This window comes from Seriola lalandi, unplaced genomic scaffold (genome assembly GCF_002814215.2).
Source record: "Seriola lalandi dorsalis isolate HSWRI2012SDOR001 ecotype SW California unplaced genomic scaffold, Sedor1 jcf7180002054522, whole genome shotgun sequence".
Lineage (NCBI taxonomy): Eukaryota > Metazoa > Chordata > Actinopteri > Carangiformes > Carangidae > Seriola > Seriola lalandi.
Window position 1 is genome coordinate 475,947 of NW_019525075.1, and position 22,469 is coordinate 498,415.

At 42.0% G+C, this 22,469-nt stretch overlaps 2 protein-coding genes across 4 annotated transcripts in view; both read right to left on the reverse strand.

The window, feature by feature from the left end:
• celsr2 (cadherin, EGF LAG seven-pass G-type receptor 2) overlaps positions 1–8,474 on the reverse strand; it is a 60,210-nt gene extending 51,736 nt beyond the window's left edge. For all 3 annotated transcript variants that reach the window (XM_087176016.1, XM_087176015.1, XM_023414168.2), the window contains exon 1: positions 4,670–8,474. In XM_087176016.1, the coding sequence (XP_087032142.1) occupies positions 4,670–8,204 (3,535 nt within the window). In that variant the 5' untranslated portion in view covers positions 8,205–8,474. The remainder of the gene's footprint in view (positions 1–4,669) is intronic.
• Positions 8,475–10,273: 1,799 nt separating this feature from the next.
• Positions 10,274–22,469, reverse strand: part of capzb (capping actin protein of muscle Z-line subunit beta) — a 14,160-nt gene continuing 1,964 nt past the window's right edge. Inside the window, 9 exon segments of the mRNA XM_023414210.2 lie at positions 10,274–11,429; positions 13,560–13,661; positions 14,107–14,183; positions 14,505–14,570; positions 14,663–14,779; positions 15,244–15,385; positions 15,473–15,586; positions 16,767–16,888; positions 18,904–18,993. Of these exon segments, the coding sequence (XP_023269978.2) occupies positions 13,568–13,661; positions 14,107–14,183; positions 14,505–14,570; positions 14,663–14,779; positions 15,244–15,385; positions 15,473–15,586; positions 16,767–16,888; positions 18,904–18,993 (822 nt within the window). The 3' untranslated portion in view covers positions 10,274–11,429; positions 13,560–13,567.

Below are 22,469 nucleotides of genomic sequence, written 5' to 3' on the forward strand. Positions count from 1 at the left end.
GGGGGGGGAGGGGGGGTGAAGAGGGAGGGTGGAGGAGCTTGAAATGATGGGAGGGAACAGTGGAGGTTGCAGGGGTGAGAGCCATAGACCCGGGTAGATAGGAGAAAAATGGGAAATGGTGACAGGCAAACAAAAAGAGGGAAAAGAGAAACAGGATCAAGGTGAGAGGTGATGTTATAGGGATAAAAAGAGGAGAAACAGTGCTACAAACATTCCAAGCAAGCCTGCGAGTGTGACTAACGCCGTCCAGGGAGGGCGAGGAGGGCACGAAGAATGAACGGGGAGCATTAGGGATGACTCCAGTCGCACAAAACACGAGTGAGCGTTTGCAAGCTGTGACTTTGAATCGCATGAATCGAGCATAAGGCAAACAGAAATTCATCAACCGTAAAGTACACACAAATCCAAGGTACGCTCTGCCTGAGTGAAATAATTATATGACGGCGAGAAGAAAAAGCAATCAGAGTCGTCCAGCTGTTGGAGGAGGCCCCACACACACACACACACACACACACACACACACACACACACACACACACACACACACGCACACACACAAATATACCAGATTTGTGCAGCCTAATGGTCTAGTGTTACAGAAACAAACCCCTGAGAAAGTCTCTCCACAGACAGTTACAGGGTTTAATAGATTATAATGAAATTATGCTGGCTGTGAATGTCTTGGCTCTTACTTGGAAAGTATGTAGCGGAGCACAGAGTCCCCTCCATTAAAATTCCAGTCCCGTAGCTTTATCTTATGCAAGGATGGTGAAGGAACAGGGGCAAAGGGGGTCCGAGACGACTTCAAAACATATTCATGCACGAAGAATTTCATTCTCATTTCTTGTCTGTATCTCCAAACAATCAATGTAATCTCTTCTAAACATTTCAAATTTAGAAAGGGACCAAATAATCTTTGAGAAAACAGAAAGCTTGATCCATATGGGGATATTCGCCGTCTGCCCCGGTTAGTTGGGCCGAATGCCAGCATGTTTGGCTCAGACAACTGAAACAGCAAAGTAGTTTAACCTTGGAGCATCCACATCCACTTCAGACTCAACACTTGAAACTCAAAAGCCCCCCCCTCCCCTCCAGACAGTGACCAGAGAGAGAAAATATTTGCTGTCCACCATGTAATTTAAGCATCTGTATAACCTGCAGTGTGATGTGAGCTGAATCAAACTGCCATCATTAGTTATGAAGGCGTGTTTGTCTGTTAAATCTCTGCATTGGCGTTTTCAAAGCGAGCATAGGGGCATGATATTGGCTTGGACTCAGAATCTGATTAAAACAAGGACAAAGTGTCCTCATGGCGTATCTGTAATAATGTATACATTGCATATTTGCCACACAGGGGAGCTCAAATCTGACTGTGCCGCTCCTACAGAGTCGCTTTATGATGCAAGGAATGTACAGGAATTGACATATCAATATGAAAATGATAAAACTACCAAAGATTGACCTCACACATACCAAGCATGATAACACGTTCATAAATGGATTAGCTATACTTTCTATGGGCAAATTAAAAGGGCTTTAAGGATGAAAGAAAAGCAGGGAAAAAGTCTTTGCCATCAAACGCAAACACCTATTTATGCAGGCTCACGCTTGCCTGGGAGCAGTGGATCAGCCCCTGAGTATGTCAACACTGGTCTGACAGAATCCGTGATACAGATGCTGCAAATCTAATCCCACAGACGACAACTTATACCTCTCACCCAGCAGCACGACCACAATGCTCTTCATATAAGAGAAGTGACACATGGTGACTAGTACCATCAGATATCAGTTTTGTCCTCAACATGGGCAGAAATGTGAGTCAGATTCCCCAGAAAAATCTGAAATCAGCCGTTTCTAATCACGACAACATCGATTAATTAATCCTGATATTAGTTTATGAGTCTCTTTTCTCCCATTCAGTATGGAGGCAGGCCCAGCACCCACACACCACTAAATCTGGCTCCTTAACATAATTAAATGGTTATAATCATTAATTTATGCCAGCGCACACAGCCAACACACTACAAGACAGGAAGATCTCCAGGTTATGTGGTTGTCGGATATGTTTTTAAGCGCCTGCTTATGGTTTTGAATGAATATGAAGCCAATCTTAATGTCACTGAGAGAATTTGTTGACATAAGTATCAAGGTGCTGTCTATCGTAACAGGGGAAATAGGGATGTATTTAAGTAAATATAACGATTTCAATACATTTTACTTAAGCTTCTTCAAATATGGTTCAGTTAAATCATTTATCCAAATGGAGTAGCTAGTCTTTATCTCAATTCATTTTTTTTCAACCATCGGTAACAATGTTTTAACACTATCTCAATATTGACCACTATCTACATTATTATTACATATTTGCCAGTTGATATAGATTCTCATATCATTAGGCAACCAATACTCTGACATCTATTCCTTTAAAATGAGATGTAGTTATTAGGTAAAAATGTACATTTTGATTATTTTGATTTCTCGTCCATTTTTGTTTTCTACCGCTTTTAGGTAAGTTATCAGCATGTCTGTGAGACGCAGGATAAACAGCATCAAGAACAATAACTCATACTGAGCATGATGATAATACAGAACACAGAGGATTAACAGATTACATATTATTTCCTTATGTAAAGTGATTACAAGTCCTTATGGGATAAAAGTCTGGTGTAACTGAAGTTAATTATTTCATATCTTATTCTTATATCAGACAAAGTGAGATCCAATGGGATCTGAAAAATGATTACTGCATGTTCAGTGCAGTAGATACTGAATTCAACTTTAAGCAGACCATCATAATCGGTGGATTTTTATAAAAAGGTTTCCTTCCCAAAGCATAGCAAACACTAGTGTAGCTACATTTGAACCATTACATCTATTTCAGTATGAAGAGTGGAGCTCAGAGACGATGTTAATCACAGTCCAACAACATACAAAAGAGCCCATCAAAAATCGTCCATCATAAGGGGCCTCTTAAACGGCAGCATAAAGGGAAAGATAATGGGAAGACTTGGGAGGTCCCTTGAGGGAGAAGCCTTTGAAAATTGGGGTCAGTAGCATCTATAGGAGGAGCTCATTTTCCAACCCCATCTCCTCCTCCAACTGTCTAATGACTTCCCTGCTCTCTTACAGTACGACTGTATTTTTCAACATATCTCCAGTTTACACAACCACAACTTAACTCACCCCCCCCCTTCCCCCCTTCTGTCCTCCTGTCTCCCTCCATCTCCCTCTGTCTCCTGCAGGGGTGCTGACTCATAAACCCCAGCAGGTGCAGGACGCGCAGGGGAGACACGGCCTCTAATTGGTTCTTGGTGGAGTCACAGCTGTTGCCCCCAACCACAGCCTGGTATGAGCTCTAGCGCCTGCCCCTGAATAGACAGCTCACTATTGTTCTCCAGAGGGGCAAAGCACAGCTCCAATCCATTATAACGACTACCCACGCTAACCTTACAGTATCTGCTCTTCAGTGTCCACTCATCAACAAATAGGAAAGCACTCGATCTACACTTCCATTGTCTCATTCATCTCATTCAATAAAATCAAAGAAATCCCAAGGTTTCTACCGGCCTTAATCCTCACTGTTCTTGTTTAGTATTTGATTTCCTCTTTAACCTTGAAGTCCACCGTTAATAACGTTCTCGGTTCTGGTTCCCTTTCTCTTAGGTTGTGCCAAGGTCAAAGAGAAGGCAGATTTACAGTTACTCCGCATCAAAAAAGCTCCAACTGAGGGTAATGGGTACACACGCCCAACACACAAGTTCAGTCACATAATGGAAGCAAATAAAACTCTGTAATTTGTGCTGGCATGCAAAATTGAAGGTGCGGGGAACACAGACAGTTTAAGATATGCAGGTTAGGAAAGACAACACCAGCAGTGGGACTGACACAGCCTAACACTTGGTTGGCTTGTTTCAGACCAACATGGCCCATCGTATCTCATACTGAAAGTCCAAAACAGTGGAGCAAAAAATAATTTACATCTGAACCAGTGCTTGTTGTCTCTCTTCTTTAGAAGTGCACTCAAACCAGAATCATCAGCCTCAAGCACTCTAGAGCTGGGAGCACGGACAGTTATGAAATGTCAAATTACAACAGGAAACAACAACCCAGTCAAACATATGACAATTTCGATGTATGTGGGAGGGGTGGTCTGATGGGTAGTTACGGGGCATGATCGGTCTGCCCACTGAAGCGTGGATCCCACAGGATGCAGACATGCTCAGACAAACAGCTATTTAAATCTGAACAATAGGCAAAAAAAAAATTAGGTTTGTGTAAACAAGAAAATTCCTTAATGATGGGGCCCAAAAAAAATGACAGAAGCCCCCCTACATGCAACAAAACAATCTACCTCACAGAATGTGAGTGCTTAAATACATCTTTGTCTCTTGGCAGAGTGTGATTTTTTTTTTTTGAAAAAGTGGAGTGGCTTACAAATATCCTGTAGTGAATATTAATCCTCCTTCATGAATATTTCTATTTCAGGAAAAATCACTATGGAATACTAAAGCCAAGAAAGACATACTTAAGTCATCATCACTTCCATTTACCTGGTGAAGTGAAGCAGAGTGGAAATGAAGAGATGGGACATGTTCATGGAAAGAGAATAGGAATACATCTCAGTAAGGCCGGTCTCCCCTCAGTGGGAGGAGTTATCCAACTGTCTCACCTGACACCGAGATCCTCATGGAGGCCTCCAGGGGCCGGTTGTTATCCAGGGCCTGGCTCAGCTGGATCTCCCCCGTGCTTTGGTTCAGGAGGACTAGGTTCAGCTCGTTTCCCACCTCGAAACTGTAGTGGAGGTGATCTGAGACGTCGGGGTCGTGAGCGGGGATGCGGCCGATCACTCCGGTGGGGAAGCTGCTCGATTTGTCCGTCACGTAGTTGTTGAAGATGATCTGGAAGTTTTTGAGCACGGGCATATTGTCATTCTTGTCGACAAGTTTAATGTGGACTGTGGCGCGGCTCACCAGAGGGGCGGAGGTGGCCTGCACCACAATAACATACTCAGCTCTTGTCTCATAGTCCAGGTCTATTAATGCAGTCAGTTCTCCAGAGAAGATGTCCAGCTGGAAAACTTCTGGGATGTTTCCCTCCACGATCTGGTACATGATCTGTGCATTACTGCCTTCATCTGGATCTGTGGCTGATATGTGTGCAACCACAAGGCCTATGGGGCTGTTTTCTTCCACCATTATGTCAAACTCATCTTTCTCGAACACAGGGGGGTTGTCATTCACATCTAGGATTGTTACTTGAATGTTTACTGGTGTCTTCAGAGCAGGAACACCTTTATCCACAGCAAATGCCTGCAGGCTGTAAATGGGCACATTTTCTCTGTCTAATCTGCGCAGCGTGCGAACAATGCCAGAGGTGGATTCAATTATGAAGTCTCCATCGCCATCCTCCCCGCCCTGGAAGGTGTAGAAGACTCGGCCGTTGAGCCCAGAGTCTCGATCGGTGGCAGAAACCTGGACCACGCTGGTGAACACCGGCACGTCCTCCATCACAGAACCCACATAGTGGTCTCGGAGGAAGCGGGGGGAGTTGTCGTTGACGTCGTTCACCAGTATCTCCAGGTAGGTGGTGTCGGACTTCTGTGGGATGCCGTTATCCCGAGCAGTGATGGCGAGAGTGTATGAAACCTGGTCCTCATAGTCCAGCTCCATCTGTGTGGTGACAGCTCCTGTGTCTGAATCGATGTCAAACTGAGGGATGCTGTCGTCCATAAAGTAGGTGATGCGTGCGTTCTCACCCGTGTCTTCATCTGTGGCACTTATTACAACAACAGTGGTGCCCACAGGCCGGTCCTCATTAATGTTGACGGTGTAATGTGAGCTCTGGAACACAGGCCGGTGTGTGTTGGCATCTGTGACATTAACAAACACTTTGCCGGTGTCAAAGCGAGTACCGTCACTTGCAGTGACAGTGAGGACGTATTGTCGCTCCAGCTTGTAGTCTAAAGGCAGTGCCAGCGTAATGAGCCCCCCTCCACTCTGGCTCGTGATGGAGAATCTGTTGCGGGTGTTTCCACTGGATATCTGATAGGTCACCACACTGTTAATGTCCTGGTCCACAGCCGACACTGTCACCACGCTGGTCCCCACGGCTGCATCCTCATTCAGTCGCATGTAATACGACTTCTGAGTGAACTCCGGGTTGTTGTCGTTGACATCCAGAATAGTCATGCTAATACTGGCTGAGGAGGACATGACAGGGTAGCCGTGATCGCGGGCCTCCACTCCAAAGTTGTAAAAATCTACACTCTCCCTGTCCAGCTCGGCCGCCACTACAATCCACCCCGTGCTGTTGTTGATGGTGAAGGGGAAGTTTGGCGTGGTTTCAGTGAGGCGATACTCCAGCCTGGAGTTGTCTCCAGAGTCTGCATCCACTGCCTGGATGTGGATGATGGAGTAGCCCAGCGGCACGTTCTCCAGCACGGTGGCCTGGAATGGGGTGCTGACAAAAATGGGGGCGTTATCATTAACGTCCAACACCTGCACCGTCACCAGGCCACTGATGTTGGATAGCGGAGGGCGTCCTCCATCCTGAGCTCGAATTCTCAGAGTGTATTCTTTGTTTGCCTCATAATCAAGGTGACTCACCAGGTCCATTTTACCTGTCTGAGCATCAATATAAAACTGTCCCCTGGTGTTTCCACTCATGATACTGAAGTGAACGAGAGCATTTCCCCCTCTGTCCTGATCTGTGGCGGTGACCTGCAGGATCTCTGTGTTAGGGGTCATGTCCTCGGGCACCTGGACCACATAACGTTTCTCACTGAACTGTGGAGCATTGTCATTATCATCCTCTACCACTATGTGAACAGTAGCTGTGGCGCTGCGGGGCCCGGGGTCACGACCTTGGTCATTTGCTTCAACTAACAGCATATAAGCTTCTACCTCCTCTCTGTCTACCAGGCCTTTGGTGCGGATTACACCAGACCTCGAATCAATCTCAAACACATCATTGGACCCGTTGCTGTTGAGGATGTGGTAAAGGATGTTACCATTGACAGGTGCATCCCCATCAGTGGCCCTCACAGTTAACACCTCATAGCCTATTTCTAAATTCTCTCTGATGCTTTCCTTATAGTCCTGCTGCTCAAACACAGGATCGTGGTCGTTTGTGTCACTGACTGTGACAGTGAGGGTGGCCATGGCTGTGCGTCGAGGTGTGCCGTGGTCAACTGCTGTCACACGAAACACATGGGTGTCTTTTGTCTCCCGGTCCAGCACCTCTACTGTGGACACGGCACCGGTGGCCGGGTCCACAGCGAAGAGGTTGTTGGAACGGCTATCGAAAAGAGCCTCTATGAAATACTCCAGCCTGCCTGCCTCCCCCTCATCCACATCCACTGCTTTCAAAACAACAACAGGAGTCCCAGCTGGCTTATTCTCTGCCACAGACACTTGGTACATTGGGGGCTGAAACTGGGGGCTGCTGTTGATGCTTCTCCTCCTCCTCCTGCTCACAATCCCTGAATCAGACTGAGCTGCCTTCTCTAACAGCTTTCCTAGGTGGCCCTGCCTAAAGGGGCCCTGCCCCACACGCCAGTGGATGGCGTGATTGACCTTAGCATTTCCTGTGAGTACATCGCAGAGCAGGTCTAGCTCCAGGAGGGTGTCCTGCCTCCAGCACAGAGTCTCAGACACAAACAAGTCCCCCTCTGAGAAGTAAAAGTCCCGACTGTTGGTGACTTTGCAGCGGACTGGGGAGCCAGGTAGCAGACCTCCCACTGGAAATAAAGCAGAGCCTGCTTGGTGGCACTCTGAGCGGTGGTGGCGGTTGTGGGTGCTAAACAAACTGAGGACCTCCATGTCCCACTGAGGTTTTCTTTTACGCTTGTTTGAACAGTTCCTACCGTGAACATGCACCTCGTACTGGCTGGTGAGGAGGTGCCTGTAGCCGGAGTCCGTGCAGTCTGCCACAGTGTACACGGTGAAGGGGTTTGAGCGCAGCGAGGCGCACTTTATCGAGTCCGAAACAAACACAGTGCCCGCCGCTGAGTCAGTCTCCAGAAACTGCTCCGAAAATTTGGGAGCGAGTACCTGATCCAAAGCGCACTGCGCGCCCCGCTCCACGCCGGCCACCACCGTCCCTGGTCCCGCATCCTCACTGATGTGAACGTTGTAACAATGCGCCAGCGAAACCAGTTTGCACCACCAGAAAATTAACAACAAGTCCCATTTAACGAAGTGCATCGCTCCTCAGTGTGTGTTCTCCGGCTGGGAATTTCTGCAGCTCCTTATTCCTTTAAACTTTCCGCCTGTGAGTTTCCCTTTGTTGCAGAGGAGCCATGCTCTCAGTGGGCGCACTTCTCCCCGGTCACTCCGGCTGATTTTTTTTTTTCCTTCTTTTTTTTGAAGAGGTAAACCCGCAGTAACCTTGGCCGGAGCTGCTCGCACACACTCACACACGCCGGCGGCAACAACAACAGCGGCAGCAACACCTCCGCTCCGTCCGCGCAACTCCGCTTGAATGGTAAAAAAATGGCTCCTGCTCCCCCTGCGCCTTGAGGCTCCTCATTATCATAAACCTGTGTGTGTGTGTTAGAGAGAGAGAGAGAGAGAGGAAAACAGCTATGTTAGGGTCTTGACATAAAACCTGCCACTGGAAATTCTCTTCTCTTCTCAAAGCTTCATTTATTATCAGAAAACAACAACTAGACTTTCATTAGCTATTTTACTTGACAACTTGCCATGTATGAATGCTGCTACAACTACCCATAGTCTCCACAGAGCTTCAGTTATAGATACAGGCAGTGCTATCTTCGTCTTAGTTCTGCTTTCTACACTGTTTGAGTGTAAGAGTTCAACACAGAGCGAGATCTTGTAGATGATGCAGTGGTGGCACATCACCACTTGAAACCACCTATTATTTAATCTATGACAAATTTGTGTTCAAGCAGCTCACCTCCAGAAAGCGATTACTCACTAACTGGAAGACATTAATCAAAATGTAAATACAAGACAAGTTGCCCTGTCCATTGTTCTGCCAAAGGAGGGATAGTTACATTTAAGTCTACAATCAAACCTATTTAATTTGTGTTCACCGGTTGTTTTCCTGTAGGCTTTATTAGTTCGTGGTTTTCAGTTCAGACTCTGTCATAAGGTGAACTCAGTTAGAGTAAGATAAGATGAAATTAAGACACAACAGACCAGTGAAATCTTTGATGCAAACTGTTGTGAACCCCGGAGCTGAGCTGATGTGCTGAGTGTCACTGACACCTAGTGGACAAACTGCAGCCACACAGTGAGAGGAGACGGGGTCAGTCAGTATTCAGTATGTCCATGATGAGAGCTGCATCATGTTGTGTGTCTACTAGATATATAATACATAAACATTTATTTGGTGATTATATTGCTAATTATTAATCTGAATTTGAACACTTCTAACTAAATAGTGGGGTAAAAGTACAAAACTTGCCTCTGAACTGAGGTCAAATAATAAAGTAGCAGGAAATGGAGCTACTCATATCATGTACAAGTTCCTCAAAATTACACCTAAGTGCAGTGTCTGAGTACTTTGCTCATCAGAAAACAATCAGGACATGTCGCTGTTACAAGTCTTCTCCCTTCAAACTAACCGAAGGATTCCTTAGCAAAAATGCATCACCATGAAATTTAGTATAGACATTCACGTTCCCCAGATGATGAATCCTATTACTGCAACTTCGGTGAGCCTCTCACTTTTCCCTTTTATTTATTGTTGTTAAATATTTTGACATTATTGGATAGATTGTCATAAAAGTTGTAGGTATTCATTGTGCCCGCAGGATAAATTGTAATAATCTTGGCGATCTTCCAACTTTTCCTTGACACTTTGGTCAAATTTTTAATTTGTCCCATACTTTTATTTATGACCAAATACATGCAAAACTAATGACATTGCTATCGTCCTCAGCTGTGCGATGTTCTGCGTTAATTTCGACAGGGCTGTAAAATGCCAATTAGCAAATGTTTATACTGTCATTCATTATCTGTTTACCACAGCTTTCACTTATGGGTGCTCACAGGAGGCTTGACAGTTGTCAAATACGAGGTAAAAACTGTATTTGCTTACATCTACATTCTATTGTGTTATAAGCAATTTATGATAAATGCTCATATATTGCTTTTAAATGCTTAATAGAAGACTTAAAGTCCTTCCTGGGTGGCGATGTTTGCAATGGTAATACTTCAAATCCCTGTTCAGAAGTGTTTCTGTTATTTTGTCCACTAGCTTTACAGTGTGGCACATCAATAAGAAATTAAGAATAAAAAAATAGAAGTAGCTTTTTACCGTTTTTATTGTTGCTGGAGGCTCTAATACAATATGAATCATAAGCTTTACAAAATAAAAACAAAACAAAAATACAACAAAAGATTCCCCTCCAAAATGGAAACAGTCAAAGGTTTCCACTGAGACACAAAGACAAACTTTGACCCCCAACAAAGACATAGTAGGTGAGGAGAGAGAAGAGTTGAATAAGCCGAACAGAGGGGAGGCAAACTGTCATGTTATACACAGTGTAGGGGATTGGATCGACGACAAGGGTGTACCTGGTGATTATAACAGTCTATCCCCCATGTTTGATAAGTCTACACTTCCACTGGCTGCGGCCCCATGCTCCCACATAGGCTCACATGCATGCGGACAGAGTGGAGCGAAGAATAAAAACCTTTTAACACAAACCGAAGGCCGCCCTCGTGTTCGCACCGTTTACAACGGCCAGAAGAATGACAGTTATACACGGACAGTTATAATTTTATACAAATATATCAGGGGGGTGTCGTAGACAAAAATAGGTGCAAGAAATAAATTTGATGTACATAATAATGACAGCCCCACCAAGCCTACACCACGTACAGCACAGTCTATGTCCGTTTCCTCACCACGGAGGAAGAGCAGGGCCAAAGTCGCTCATTTCAAACTGACCGAGGACACATCAGCTGTGAGAACATCAGGGATTATTACTACAATGATCCTCACACTGTAAGATTATCATTAACCGTGGTAATACTATCATTATATTCATAACATGGGAGAGAACAGACAGAGAAGAGAGGGGTGAAGAGAGACAGAGGGAGTGAATGGCTTCATGGCAGATGAGATGCATGAAAATAAACCCAACAGAAAAAAACAAAAACAAAAAACAAAAAGAAAAAAAAAGAAAAAGAAAAGAAAAAAAAAACCCAAATAAAAAGCTAAGCATTTTCTCCTTTTTTGTTTTTTCACAAATAAACAAGAGTGCAGCACTGGAACAGGCATGGAGGGAGAGACGAAAAGAAACAGAGAAAAGATGGCAGAGATGAGGCGGAGAGAGTGAGAGAAGTCAGAGGAAAAAGAAAAAGCATCTCTAGCTGTTATGTTTGCGTTTGAGTGCCTCCATCAGGTCGACCTTCAGAGCCTCCTGCTTTGACTTGTCAGCCAGAGTCTGAACACTCCTGTGCAGGAGAGACACAAAGAGAGGAGAGACAGTCAGTGTGTGCAACATCGAATATGAAAACAACAACAGAGATTGGAAAAGTTTCTCCATTGAAACAGAAACACACGGTCTGTAAATTCAAGAGAAAAACTGAGGAACTGAATCTTTGTAAAAGTGTTAGTTATATAACAGCACAGTCCAAGTCTGCTTCTCTGTGAAACATATGTGTTATCACACATTACATGTATACACACTGCACACATGGAATATTAATGTCAGGCAAAGGAAACTAATGGTTACAGTTATTTGTTATCATGCAATTCAATAATATGATTCACCTGCTGACAGTGTCTTGCGGCAGTATTCACAGTCCTTTACATTTTGCACTTTGGTGAGATATTTGAAGATTCATAATGAATTGAGAACAAATTCATAGAATTATATGTGCAAATATAAAATTAAAACAGCAGAAATCTTCATTCTGTTTAGATCAGACTCAGAGTTTCTGAATGATATCATCCTGTTAAACTGACAGGGGTGAATATTTATGCTAATAAGAGTTTTTCTGTGATTTTATTTCATCGCGTTCACATCCATTAAGAGTTAAACTTCTGATAGGACAAAAGATGGCTGCTCTGAAAACTCTGACATGGTTAGTGTGTCCCTTGTGTGTCCATTAGTTTAAAAGGTTGAACACAACCTGCATAACATGCCCACACAGAGTGCTGCAGATTGAGCAGCTAAAGAGCATGCAAATGTTCATACAGCATTCAGTTCCCCCCCCCCCTGAACTTTGACAAACCACTCAATCAGGCGGATTTGGTTTGTATCATTTTCTACTTTCGGCTGTTGCTGTTGTTGCTTTATCTAAATCTTAACAAACAAATGTCCTACAAATGCCTGGTGACATCTGTCTTCTATTTAAACTAATGTTTAAAATTTGAACAATAATCTTAATGACATAAGCTTTAGTCTAAGGTGCACAAGTTAATGCCAGTTTCACCAACAAAATGTTCCCAAGAAGTAAGACGAAGGCAGATGTGTATAAGAGACAGGATTTAGATAAAGCAACAACAGCAACAGCCGAAAGTAGAAAATGATACAAACCACTCAATCAGGCGGATTTGGTTTGTATCATTTTCTACTTTCGGCTGTTGCTGTTGTTGCTTTATCTAAATCTTAACAAACAAATGTCCTACAAATGCCTGGTGACATCTGTCTTCTATTTAAACTAATGTTTAAAATTTGAACAATAATCTTAATGACATAAGCTTTAGTCTAAGGTGCACAAGTTAATGCCAGTTTCACCAACAAAATGTTCCCAAGAAGTAAGACGAAGGCACTGCTAGAGGGGAGGGTGCGTGTCGGTGTTCTACAAACAAAGGGAAATTAGTTTTTGTTGTTTGGCTGCTGATTCGGCCAGTTGACCAACATGATCAGAAACGACTTGCAGCAGAGGTGGTGACACACAACTCGTGGGGCCAAGTGCTGCAATTTGTGTTAAAATTCATGCTGGAGTCAAATCTGAATGAACAGATATGATTCACATTATTGTTGCTATAATTTTAGATTCAGTATTACACACACAGGATATAATTATCTTTGCTGTCCTTTGCGAATACACATCAATAAACCTGCTTAAAAATCACAGAAAAAAATACAATACGCTCCTTGTAACTCCAAAACTAATCGAATCATTTTGAAGTTTTCTCCACAATCAAAGAAATCCAGTGATAGTTGTCTGTACACTTATGGGTACAATGAAAACAGGAACTACTACTGATTTGACAAACTATTAATAATGCCAATTTGCCAAAATATAAGTAAATACAATTTTCATTATTGCCCAGCTTATCACTTATTTTTACAATAAAGTGATTAATTGTTTAGTCTACAAAATGTAGGAAAATAGAGAGAAAAGCCCAACACGATTCCCCAGAGCCCAAAGTAATGTCTTCAAATATGTTGTTTTGTGAGCCAACATGCCTTTTAGCTGCTTCCTTCCTAAATGTTCAGTAACACATCTGAGAGCGAGACCCAAGGAGGAGACCATGGACAGAGCAGTACAGCAATATTTCCCCTTGTTCATTTTCTACTTAACAATACACACACAAAAAACACACACACAATTCTCCATGCGAGGGTGTACCTCTGACCCTAGTCAATGAAGATCTGACGCTGGGTGAGGACCTGAGACAGCTCCTTCTGGAGCTGCCGGTACTTTTGGTTATCAGGCAAAGACTCAATAGATCTGGAGCGCAGAGGAGAGGCAGCAGGGCAGGATTGGTGACAGAGGGATTGACAGAGGGATAGACAGTGATAAGAATGGCAGCAGAAATGATAGATGAAAGGCAATAACAAAAAATAAGACCTGTTGGCGGGGTTGAGGACAGGGATTGGGGAAGGAGAAGGATATGACATGAATACAGAAAAACTGCGACCGTACGGAGGGGCAGCAGAGGTAGGTTGAAATAAAATGTCAGACAAGAAATGACAGAAAGTTTAAAAAAGAAGTAAGAAAACATCTGTTCTTTAACAGGTCAGCAGATGGCGACATGGAGGTAAACTGACTCTGGATCATCGTATGACCAGTAAATTTAGAAAAACAGAGATTGCAGACCCTGCTGACTGGAAGTCCTGTTAAAAAAAAAAAGAGAAGTTGGTTCAAGTAATCCAGACAAATCAATAAGTGTTACCTTAGGCCGTTAACGATGTCCTTAGTCTTCCCGAAGTAGATTTCATTCAGTGTGGAGCGAATCTTGTTCTCCATATCCTGGAACAAGAATGGAAACATTCTTAACTTCCAGCATGATTCCTGCCTCTATTTTCTATCTGGTAACATCTGGACTTGGTTTGGAGGCTGTGAATGTCCTGAACACGAGGCACAGTGAGAGTGGCTCCGCAACATGATTGTCATGTAGGTTACAACATTTTATCAGTATTCAAAGCATTATGATATATCAGCAGAATCCTGTGTCCAGGAAACCTGCTCCTGAGAAACAATGCACTGCATTATTCCAGATGACAAGAATAACTGCTTTGGGTAAGCAGTCAATAAAAGGCAAACAAGCAGGACGCTAGCAGTTATACTGACTTCAACAAGGCGGCCGATGTTGGCGATGTGGGGTGAGGATTCTCCAACCGTCTCATCTTTTTCCATCTATGAAACAATGAAAAAACCGCAGAGTTAATGGGTCCCTGGAGCACAGCTCGAAGCATTAGAAATGTTTTATTGTCAGTTCAACACTGTACCTGTCTTGTAAGGCTGCCGCCCAGGTTCATAGTACCAGAGCCGGTCTTGGTTGTCTGGAGCCACAGCATGACGGTGGAGGTGAGTTTGTAGTGAGCCGTACGGCCACTGGACTTCTCCTGTTTGTACAAGCAGAACAAAAACAACAACAAATCTGAATTATTCTCCAAGCAATGTATTTTAAAGTAAATCACCTGCAAACATCAAGCACAGGTTTTGTCTCTGCCTGATACTACAGATTTTTAAAATGTTTTTAGGAGCGGTAGTAAGATGGTAACATAACATTACTTACTATATTAATGCTGTATAGTCTCTATTATCAATAACGTTTACAATTAACTGTTGTTTGTTTCTCTTGTGTTTTAGAATATGAAATCATTTGGGCTCAAACATTTTATATTTTTAAAAATATTTTCTTAAAGATTGGAACTGAATGTAAAACAAACTATAATTGTTCTTTGTTGCAAAAACAAATACACCTGAGATTGAAAAATAAAATGAAAAAGTAAAAAAAAAAAAAAAGACTAGACAGGAGCAAATTCAAATGTCAACCTATTGTTATTTCATATCAGCTGATTCTCACCTGCACCTCCACCACATGGATGGAGTCCCAGCACCCTTTGATCTTCTTGGATCCATCCCCAGCCTTCTTGATGAGAATAACTCCGGCGAAGCCATGATCCAAGTCCCAGAGGTACACGGAGGACACACCACCCTCAAAGTACCTGAAAACACAGATATCAGAGGTCACAAGAGGAGCACACTCAGCGTTTATTAAAAACCCTGCATCAGACGGCTTCGCTGGTACTCACAGGTCTCTGTACTGGTCGAAGGCGTTATTGGCCTCAACCTCGAGTTTCCTCAGGCGAGCTGAAGGCATGGCTCCATCTTCAATGGGAGGTTCATACTTATTACTCCACGGGGATCTGATGTATTAAAGAGTACGACAGAATTCAGTGTTAATATGTATCTAACTAAATGTTAAGATGCTGTATTATTTTACCTTGGCAATAAATGTCTCTTTCTAACAGCTAAATCCTTGATGTGAGACTATGTAACTTGGTCATAAGTGGCAGATGCAGGGTTAAGGCACACTGGATTTCCCTGTATTCAATAAAATTCTCATGAGAGGGACACTCACACAACAATATCTATCTTAAGTTTTCTAACATCAGCCACCATAAGCTACTGGTCACACCAGAGAGGGTAAAACTGAACCAGGAAGATCCCTGCGTGTGTAGAATTACGGCTGCGATGGAAAATTGTTGTCATTATTCTTTATCTTAATCTGTTGATTATTTTAATGATTAACTGATCAACTGTTTGGCCAATAAAACCCAAGTAAGTCGTGAAAAACCCAAGTCACAACATCCCAGAGACCAATGTGACATCATGTTATTGCTTCTTTGGTTCAACCAACTGTCCAAACACCAAAGATATTCAATTTACAATGATAAAAACAGTGAAAGGCAGAAAATGGACAGTGAATAGATGATTGATTATCAAAATAACTGCCATCAAATTGTTTAATCAGCTTTTTGTTTCAGCTCTGTACTGAACTGAGCAACAGTAGGTTTCAATTCTTATAAATTTAACATTTGTGAGAGGACAACTTTCTTTTAAAAGTGACATAATCCATCTTAAATATGCCCCACTGTACTGGCTGGTAACCTCGGTCTCACCACTACTTTTTTCCGTTGCCACACGGCCCCTGATGACCACCACACTATAAGGACTGTGTTTCAAACAGGTCTACACTGGCTTCACACAAACAATCTCACCAGTTTCTCTGCTGTGTGCCAAATATTTCTCAAGACTTTAAACCTCTCAGTGTTTGTCGGTATGATTAAAAAAACTGATTTACCTAATTCCTGTGCACTGAATAACACATGTGCTCTACTGTGCTATAACAACGTGTTGACTCTAATAAAAGATAGAAATTAAAAAGGGGTTTTTTTGCAATTCAGCAAAACTGGATGTTATATATTTTTGCCAAGAAGTCAAAAGTCATTAAAAGTCTGTAGCTTATTTACTTTTGACTGATGAACTGATCATAATGTTGTTAATGTTCTTCGTCTGTGACTCAAGTGCAATTATTGATTTGACCTGTAGGAGTCGCCGTCTCGGTTGTAATCACAGAGCAGATAGTCTTTCCCCACGACCTTGTCCCGGGCAATCTTCAGGGGCTGGTCAACAGAGGAGAGGAGGTCCTCACACAGACTGGGAACCTGGATACAAACACCGATAGAAGAATTTAAATTTTAACATCTTCTACTGCCAGATACTTCAGTGCAGCTTCTGGAGGACATCTGGACTCCTCAGCCACTTGATTACAAGCCGTTTTTGTCAATGAAGACTTCCTGTAACAGATACTAGTTTAAAAAACCAGGGCTATGGAGGAACAGACTATACAGCAAAACACAACGATTCTGGCAACTGATATTCTGCTTTTAAGTTAAAAATGACTTAAGTTCTTGTCTTTCTCTCACATTCCAGCTTCACTCAATAAGCAGAGGTTACTGAGCTGAGCCAGAATAACATATCAATGGGAAACATAATATCTACAGGATAAGGGGTTACAAATTACTTCTCACAGACTGATATGGACCCCTCCTCTCCATGCTCCCCTGCATCAGAGCAAGAAACAAAGGAGGCCCTGTTTTCCTAAAAAAAAAAGAAAAAAAAAAAGCCCCCACCACCCCGTATGTACCCACACACAAACACACATACACACACCTGGCGGCACGTAATGGGTGAGATAAGGGAGAGAGGCAAGACAAAACCCAGGGAGGAGAGTGAGGTAGAGGGGAAATGGAAATCGGAGAGGAGAATAGATGTGGGACAAACAGAAAAGAAAGAGGTGATTCCAGGTGATTCTTAATTGCCAGGAAGACGTTGAGCAAAGATGGTTGAGCCTACAAGTGCCTGGCAGTAGAGGTGATTGACAGCTGTGATAATAATCACTAACAACCGGACACAGCGAAATGGGTGAGGAAAGAGCTGAGGTTAAAGGTGTGGGAAGAGGAAGGTGTGCAGGTGGGGGTCTGGCCTTTAAAGGGACGGATATGCCCACGAAACAAGGTGCCATGCAAACACTGGTTAAAGTGTGATATGATTTGTGTCTGATTTTGCTTAATTTGTCAGACTCTGCTGACACTCCACGGTTAATAACTTTTTTGACAGAAAATTGTAGGAAAGAACCAGATTATTAATTTACAGGCAGAAGTTTTGTGTAAGTTATCCAACTGCTCAATGGAGAATTTAGAAAGAAACAACTTAACCTCCACTCTGTACACACGAAAATAACTGGAGCATTGAATACTAACACCTTCAGTTACACAGATGGCAGTAACAGTAACACTGGCACAGTCCTGAACAACAAACTTTCAAACAACACAAACAAAACCACAAAAGGCCGACACACAGACACACACTTACACACACTTCTGATGCTACAAAACAAACTACAGATGTTTATCAAAAATAAGCGACTTAAAATGAATGCAGTCTATCGGCAAATATGTACCACTGAACTGCAAATCTGATTAATTCAATGCAACTACAGAACATTACACCTTGGTTGAGATATAGAAATGTCATTCTATTATGTTTATGTTTTATCTTGCTACCACATAAAAAGTCACATTCCCTATGAATGGTCGCACTAATACCTCTCAGTTGTTATTTTATTTAGGGCTGCAACTAATGATTATTTTCATCATCATTTAACCTGTGAATTGGTTTTTCAAATAATCGACTAATCATTGTGTCTATACATTTTAAGAAAATAGTGAAAATTGTCTTTTGCAGATTGCAAATGTTTGGCATTTTGCTCAAAAACTGTTTAATTGATTACCAAAATAGATGCCGATTAATGTTCTGCTGACTAATAGATTATTACACTAATCAATCCATCTGTGTTTTAATATTCTATTAACTTTTGGGTCTACATTAGTTATATTTGGTGCTCTGTAACTTTCTTATGTGTTGTCGTTTACATGTGAATGTTCAGTTTTGAAAAAGCTTTATTCCTCTTTCTAGGTAAATTTTGAGGTTCAGTATCAGCAAACTCAACAGCTGTCACATTGTTACTTGCTGCTGAGTTATCTAGTCAAACACTAACTCACCTGATAGGTTCGGTAATCCTTACGATATGGGCTCTGCCATTTTTGTAATGACTATACCCCGACATGGCTGCGTGTTTTGCCTGTAAGGAGATCTGACAGGAAATACAAAGACTCACCAGGTCAATGAGGTCACTGAGGTTCTTCTCGATCTGCTGAGGAGGCAGACGCCTCATCAGGTCCAGAGCACAGTCCAGCTGCTGGTCATTCTGAAACACATACACAAGCAGCAGAGACAACACTTATTATACTGTACTACTACAGCAGCTTTCTTATGACTGATGAGTCTGCTATGTCACATTTGTTATACTGTTATTCATAGTGATTATTTCTCCAAAACAAAAAAACAACTGTGTAAAGAAAGATTTTCAGCTCCTAAGATAGCCCAAGTTTTTAGTTTTACAAATTGCTGTAAAATAAAAACTAACTAATTGATGACACCATCTTACCATCTTTTAGAAAATCATAACAAAATATGTTTTGTAGCAAATAAAACGATAAACAATTATGTGAGGAATATGGAAAACATAAATAGAATATAGGAACATAACTAATATAAGACCGAACATTTAGGAAGAAAGATGATGATGGCAAAGAGATAACTACACAACTTTAATAGGAATGTTAAAGAAATTGGTATGATTTTGTTGTTACTACATGCTACTGAGATAATGAAAACGTATACAGAATACTGTATAGTGCACAGTAAGTACACAGGAATCAGGATCCTACGTGTTTACTGAGTCATAAAACCTCTTCACATCTGCTGAGGTCAAATATTGAAAGCAAAGTTATAATAGTATTATTACAGTATGTGCTGTGTTTTTCACTACAGGTGAAGAAAAAAGCCAACAGACACAGCTAAACATATTAACCTTTTCATCATAAATACAAAATGGATTAACATTTAAATTGAGTCAAACAGCATGAAAATAGCTGCTCTCAAACAGTTTCACACCAACTTTAATTCAAACTGTTGACCAAAAGACTCATCAGGGTGTAATTTAGTTGATCAGTGCTTGTGTATTGGTATAATTTTTTTTTTTTTTTTTTTAAATGGTACATCATCCAGCTAGCTGTCAGAGAAGCTTATATGTTCCCCATTGCTGTGCAGGAAGTACTCACACCCTTGCAGGCAAACTGTGCTTGCACTGCAAGATTACAGACACAACAGACATTTTCAGCTCAGTAGACTGAACAGCACTCATGATTCGTCATGTGAGTATTTTGCAGAGGAAAGTCAAACGGAGGATTGAAATGGTTTTCAAAGTGCAGGAAACTGTTCTGTGTGTAAACCTTTCAAACGGGTGGCACATCCGATCATTTCCAAACCAGTGATGTCAGCGCAGATATTGCCAATCGGCTTTCAATAGATGCTCTTCATTTGGCCATAACTGTGGGGCATGTGTCATGCAGGGACATGGACGAGACAAATGCTTAAACTGGAGAATAAGTGGCGAAATGGACGGCAGATATGATGTTGAATTGCTATCAGAGAGGGATCACACAGCAGCAGCAGTGTGGCAGTGGAGGATTTTCTGGTAAGGATGCGTTTCAGTGAGGTGAACTACAAACAGGTAAATGTCAGGTGCAACACAACTACCATCAGCCATGACAGGCTTTGTAAAAAGAAATTCACAAGATATTTATGAAGCTCTTGTAACACATGGCTTTTGGTTTTTGTTCTGCACAAATCTGTCTATTCAAATCAGCATCGGCAGCACATACTGTTTAAGTGTGCCAATTTAACTGGTGTGGAGACCCCACCCTCTGTGCCGGTCGAGTTGTGGAGTCAGCCCAAAAACAAAACACCTGCTGTGACATCACTGACTGGGTGTGGCCAACAACATATTTTGTCACACATGCAGACAGGACTCCCCCAAAATCTCTGATCCCATACCCGTCCATACAGACACCCTGACCATGATCCCTCACCGCCATCACTGTTAATTGTGTCTGAGGCACAGGAACAGACTGAAAGATTGATAGCATAATGAGATTAACTGAACAAATGGCTGAAAGTGATAATAAATAAGTTATAGGTGATTTTCAAACTTGCATACACTGACTCTTATTTTCTCACACATCAGCACCTGATTGTGTCAGATTGGGCCGTTTGTCTCTATTATTCCCAACTGGTAAAAACTCAGAAGATTTTCTGCTTTCATCGACAATGTAGATTAATGTGATTATTTACTGAAAAGTGAACAGAAGATTTGATTGATCAATCAACTGCTGAGTTGAATCAGACAGAACTCGATGCATCTCAACCCTGTATCAATGTAGTTAATAGATGACGGTTAAAACCTTCCACTAACATCTTCCCTCGCTCTTTATTCTGAGTTAGGCGGGATAAACCCTCTATGAAACACTGCAAGAAGATCAATGTAGGAAATTAAAGTAGGCTTTTGGAGAATTATCAGAAATATTGTAAAGTATGTGTGATTTTAACAAACAGTCAAAGCTGCAGTCACAGTCTACAGTCTTCAGCCTGACACTAACTGAAGCCAATTCCTTATTTGGTTACATGTTTGAGTTGTTTACTGAGGCTTGTGTTGTTGTTTACTTAGCCACTCAACACAAGTTTGATACTGTGGTCCATGTTCCCAATAAACTACAGTTTGTGTTGCAGCAGTGTCCTTCCTTTAGCTCTTGCAGATCAACATTCCTGTATGTTGTATCCTGTATGTAACATTCCTTAAAAACAAAGTCTGACCTTTTACTGTGACCCGTCTCTTTGTTGTGGAGATGTTTTAGGATAAATTAAATGTAAAATATTAAACTTTTCTTTAGGAAGGGATTGGAGAGCTTACATGGCCTGCATAGCACAGCCTTCCCCCAGGGGTTTCTCCCCCTTAAATATGCAGCAGGATATTAGTGAGCGGAGGAGGACAGACCAGCCACAACATGAAACTCTGGGGAATGTGTAAGAGGATGTAGGTGGGTTATAATAGATGGAGAAAACACATTTTTTAGCTAACCCTAACCCTTACAGGTTACTGGCTATGATACAATCATCTCGGCATTATCAGACTGTGCCAAAATCACCTTAGCTTGGCATAAATCCTACTGACATACCAGTCAGTCAAAAGATATTTCAACACGAGTGTAATTACTAAATGTAAATGTGCCTGTCAGTGATAAATAACTGCTTTTACCAACCTAGACCAAATTACAAGCTGAGCCAGGAGAAACACTTTTATCTGGACATGATAAATTCACTCATATCTACAATTACAAACAAACAGATGTGCTCATGAAGGGTGGCAGCCAAAAAGCTGAATATGAAGAGGAGTTTTAAATGCTCATCCAAACCAATAATCAATAAGAAAGGGGGATGCACTTTGATCTGAGATCATTCTGAATTGCTTGTATCAATATCAAAATCACCAATGGCAATAGTTTTCTGAATTGCACAGAATTTGTTTGTTAACCCATTTAAAATCACCCTCTTTTAGATGTCAAATCCCTCCATCTTGCCTTATCTATGAAGTAACTCCTCTTAAGTGCATAACCATATCAATTTATACTCACGCAGCTGCCAGCTGGTCAAAGGACAATGACATGTTAGAAAGGAGAGAACCCTCTTTCCATAAACATTTTTCTTAAGAATGACCCTGAACATAACAGCCGTTTCCAGGCAATATCTCCCATGCAATTTCCTCTTCTGTGAGTTGCTTTTTGC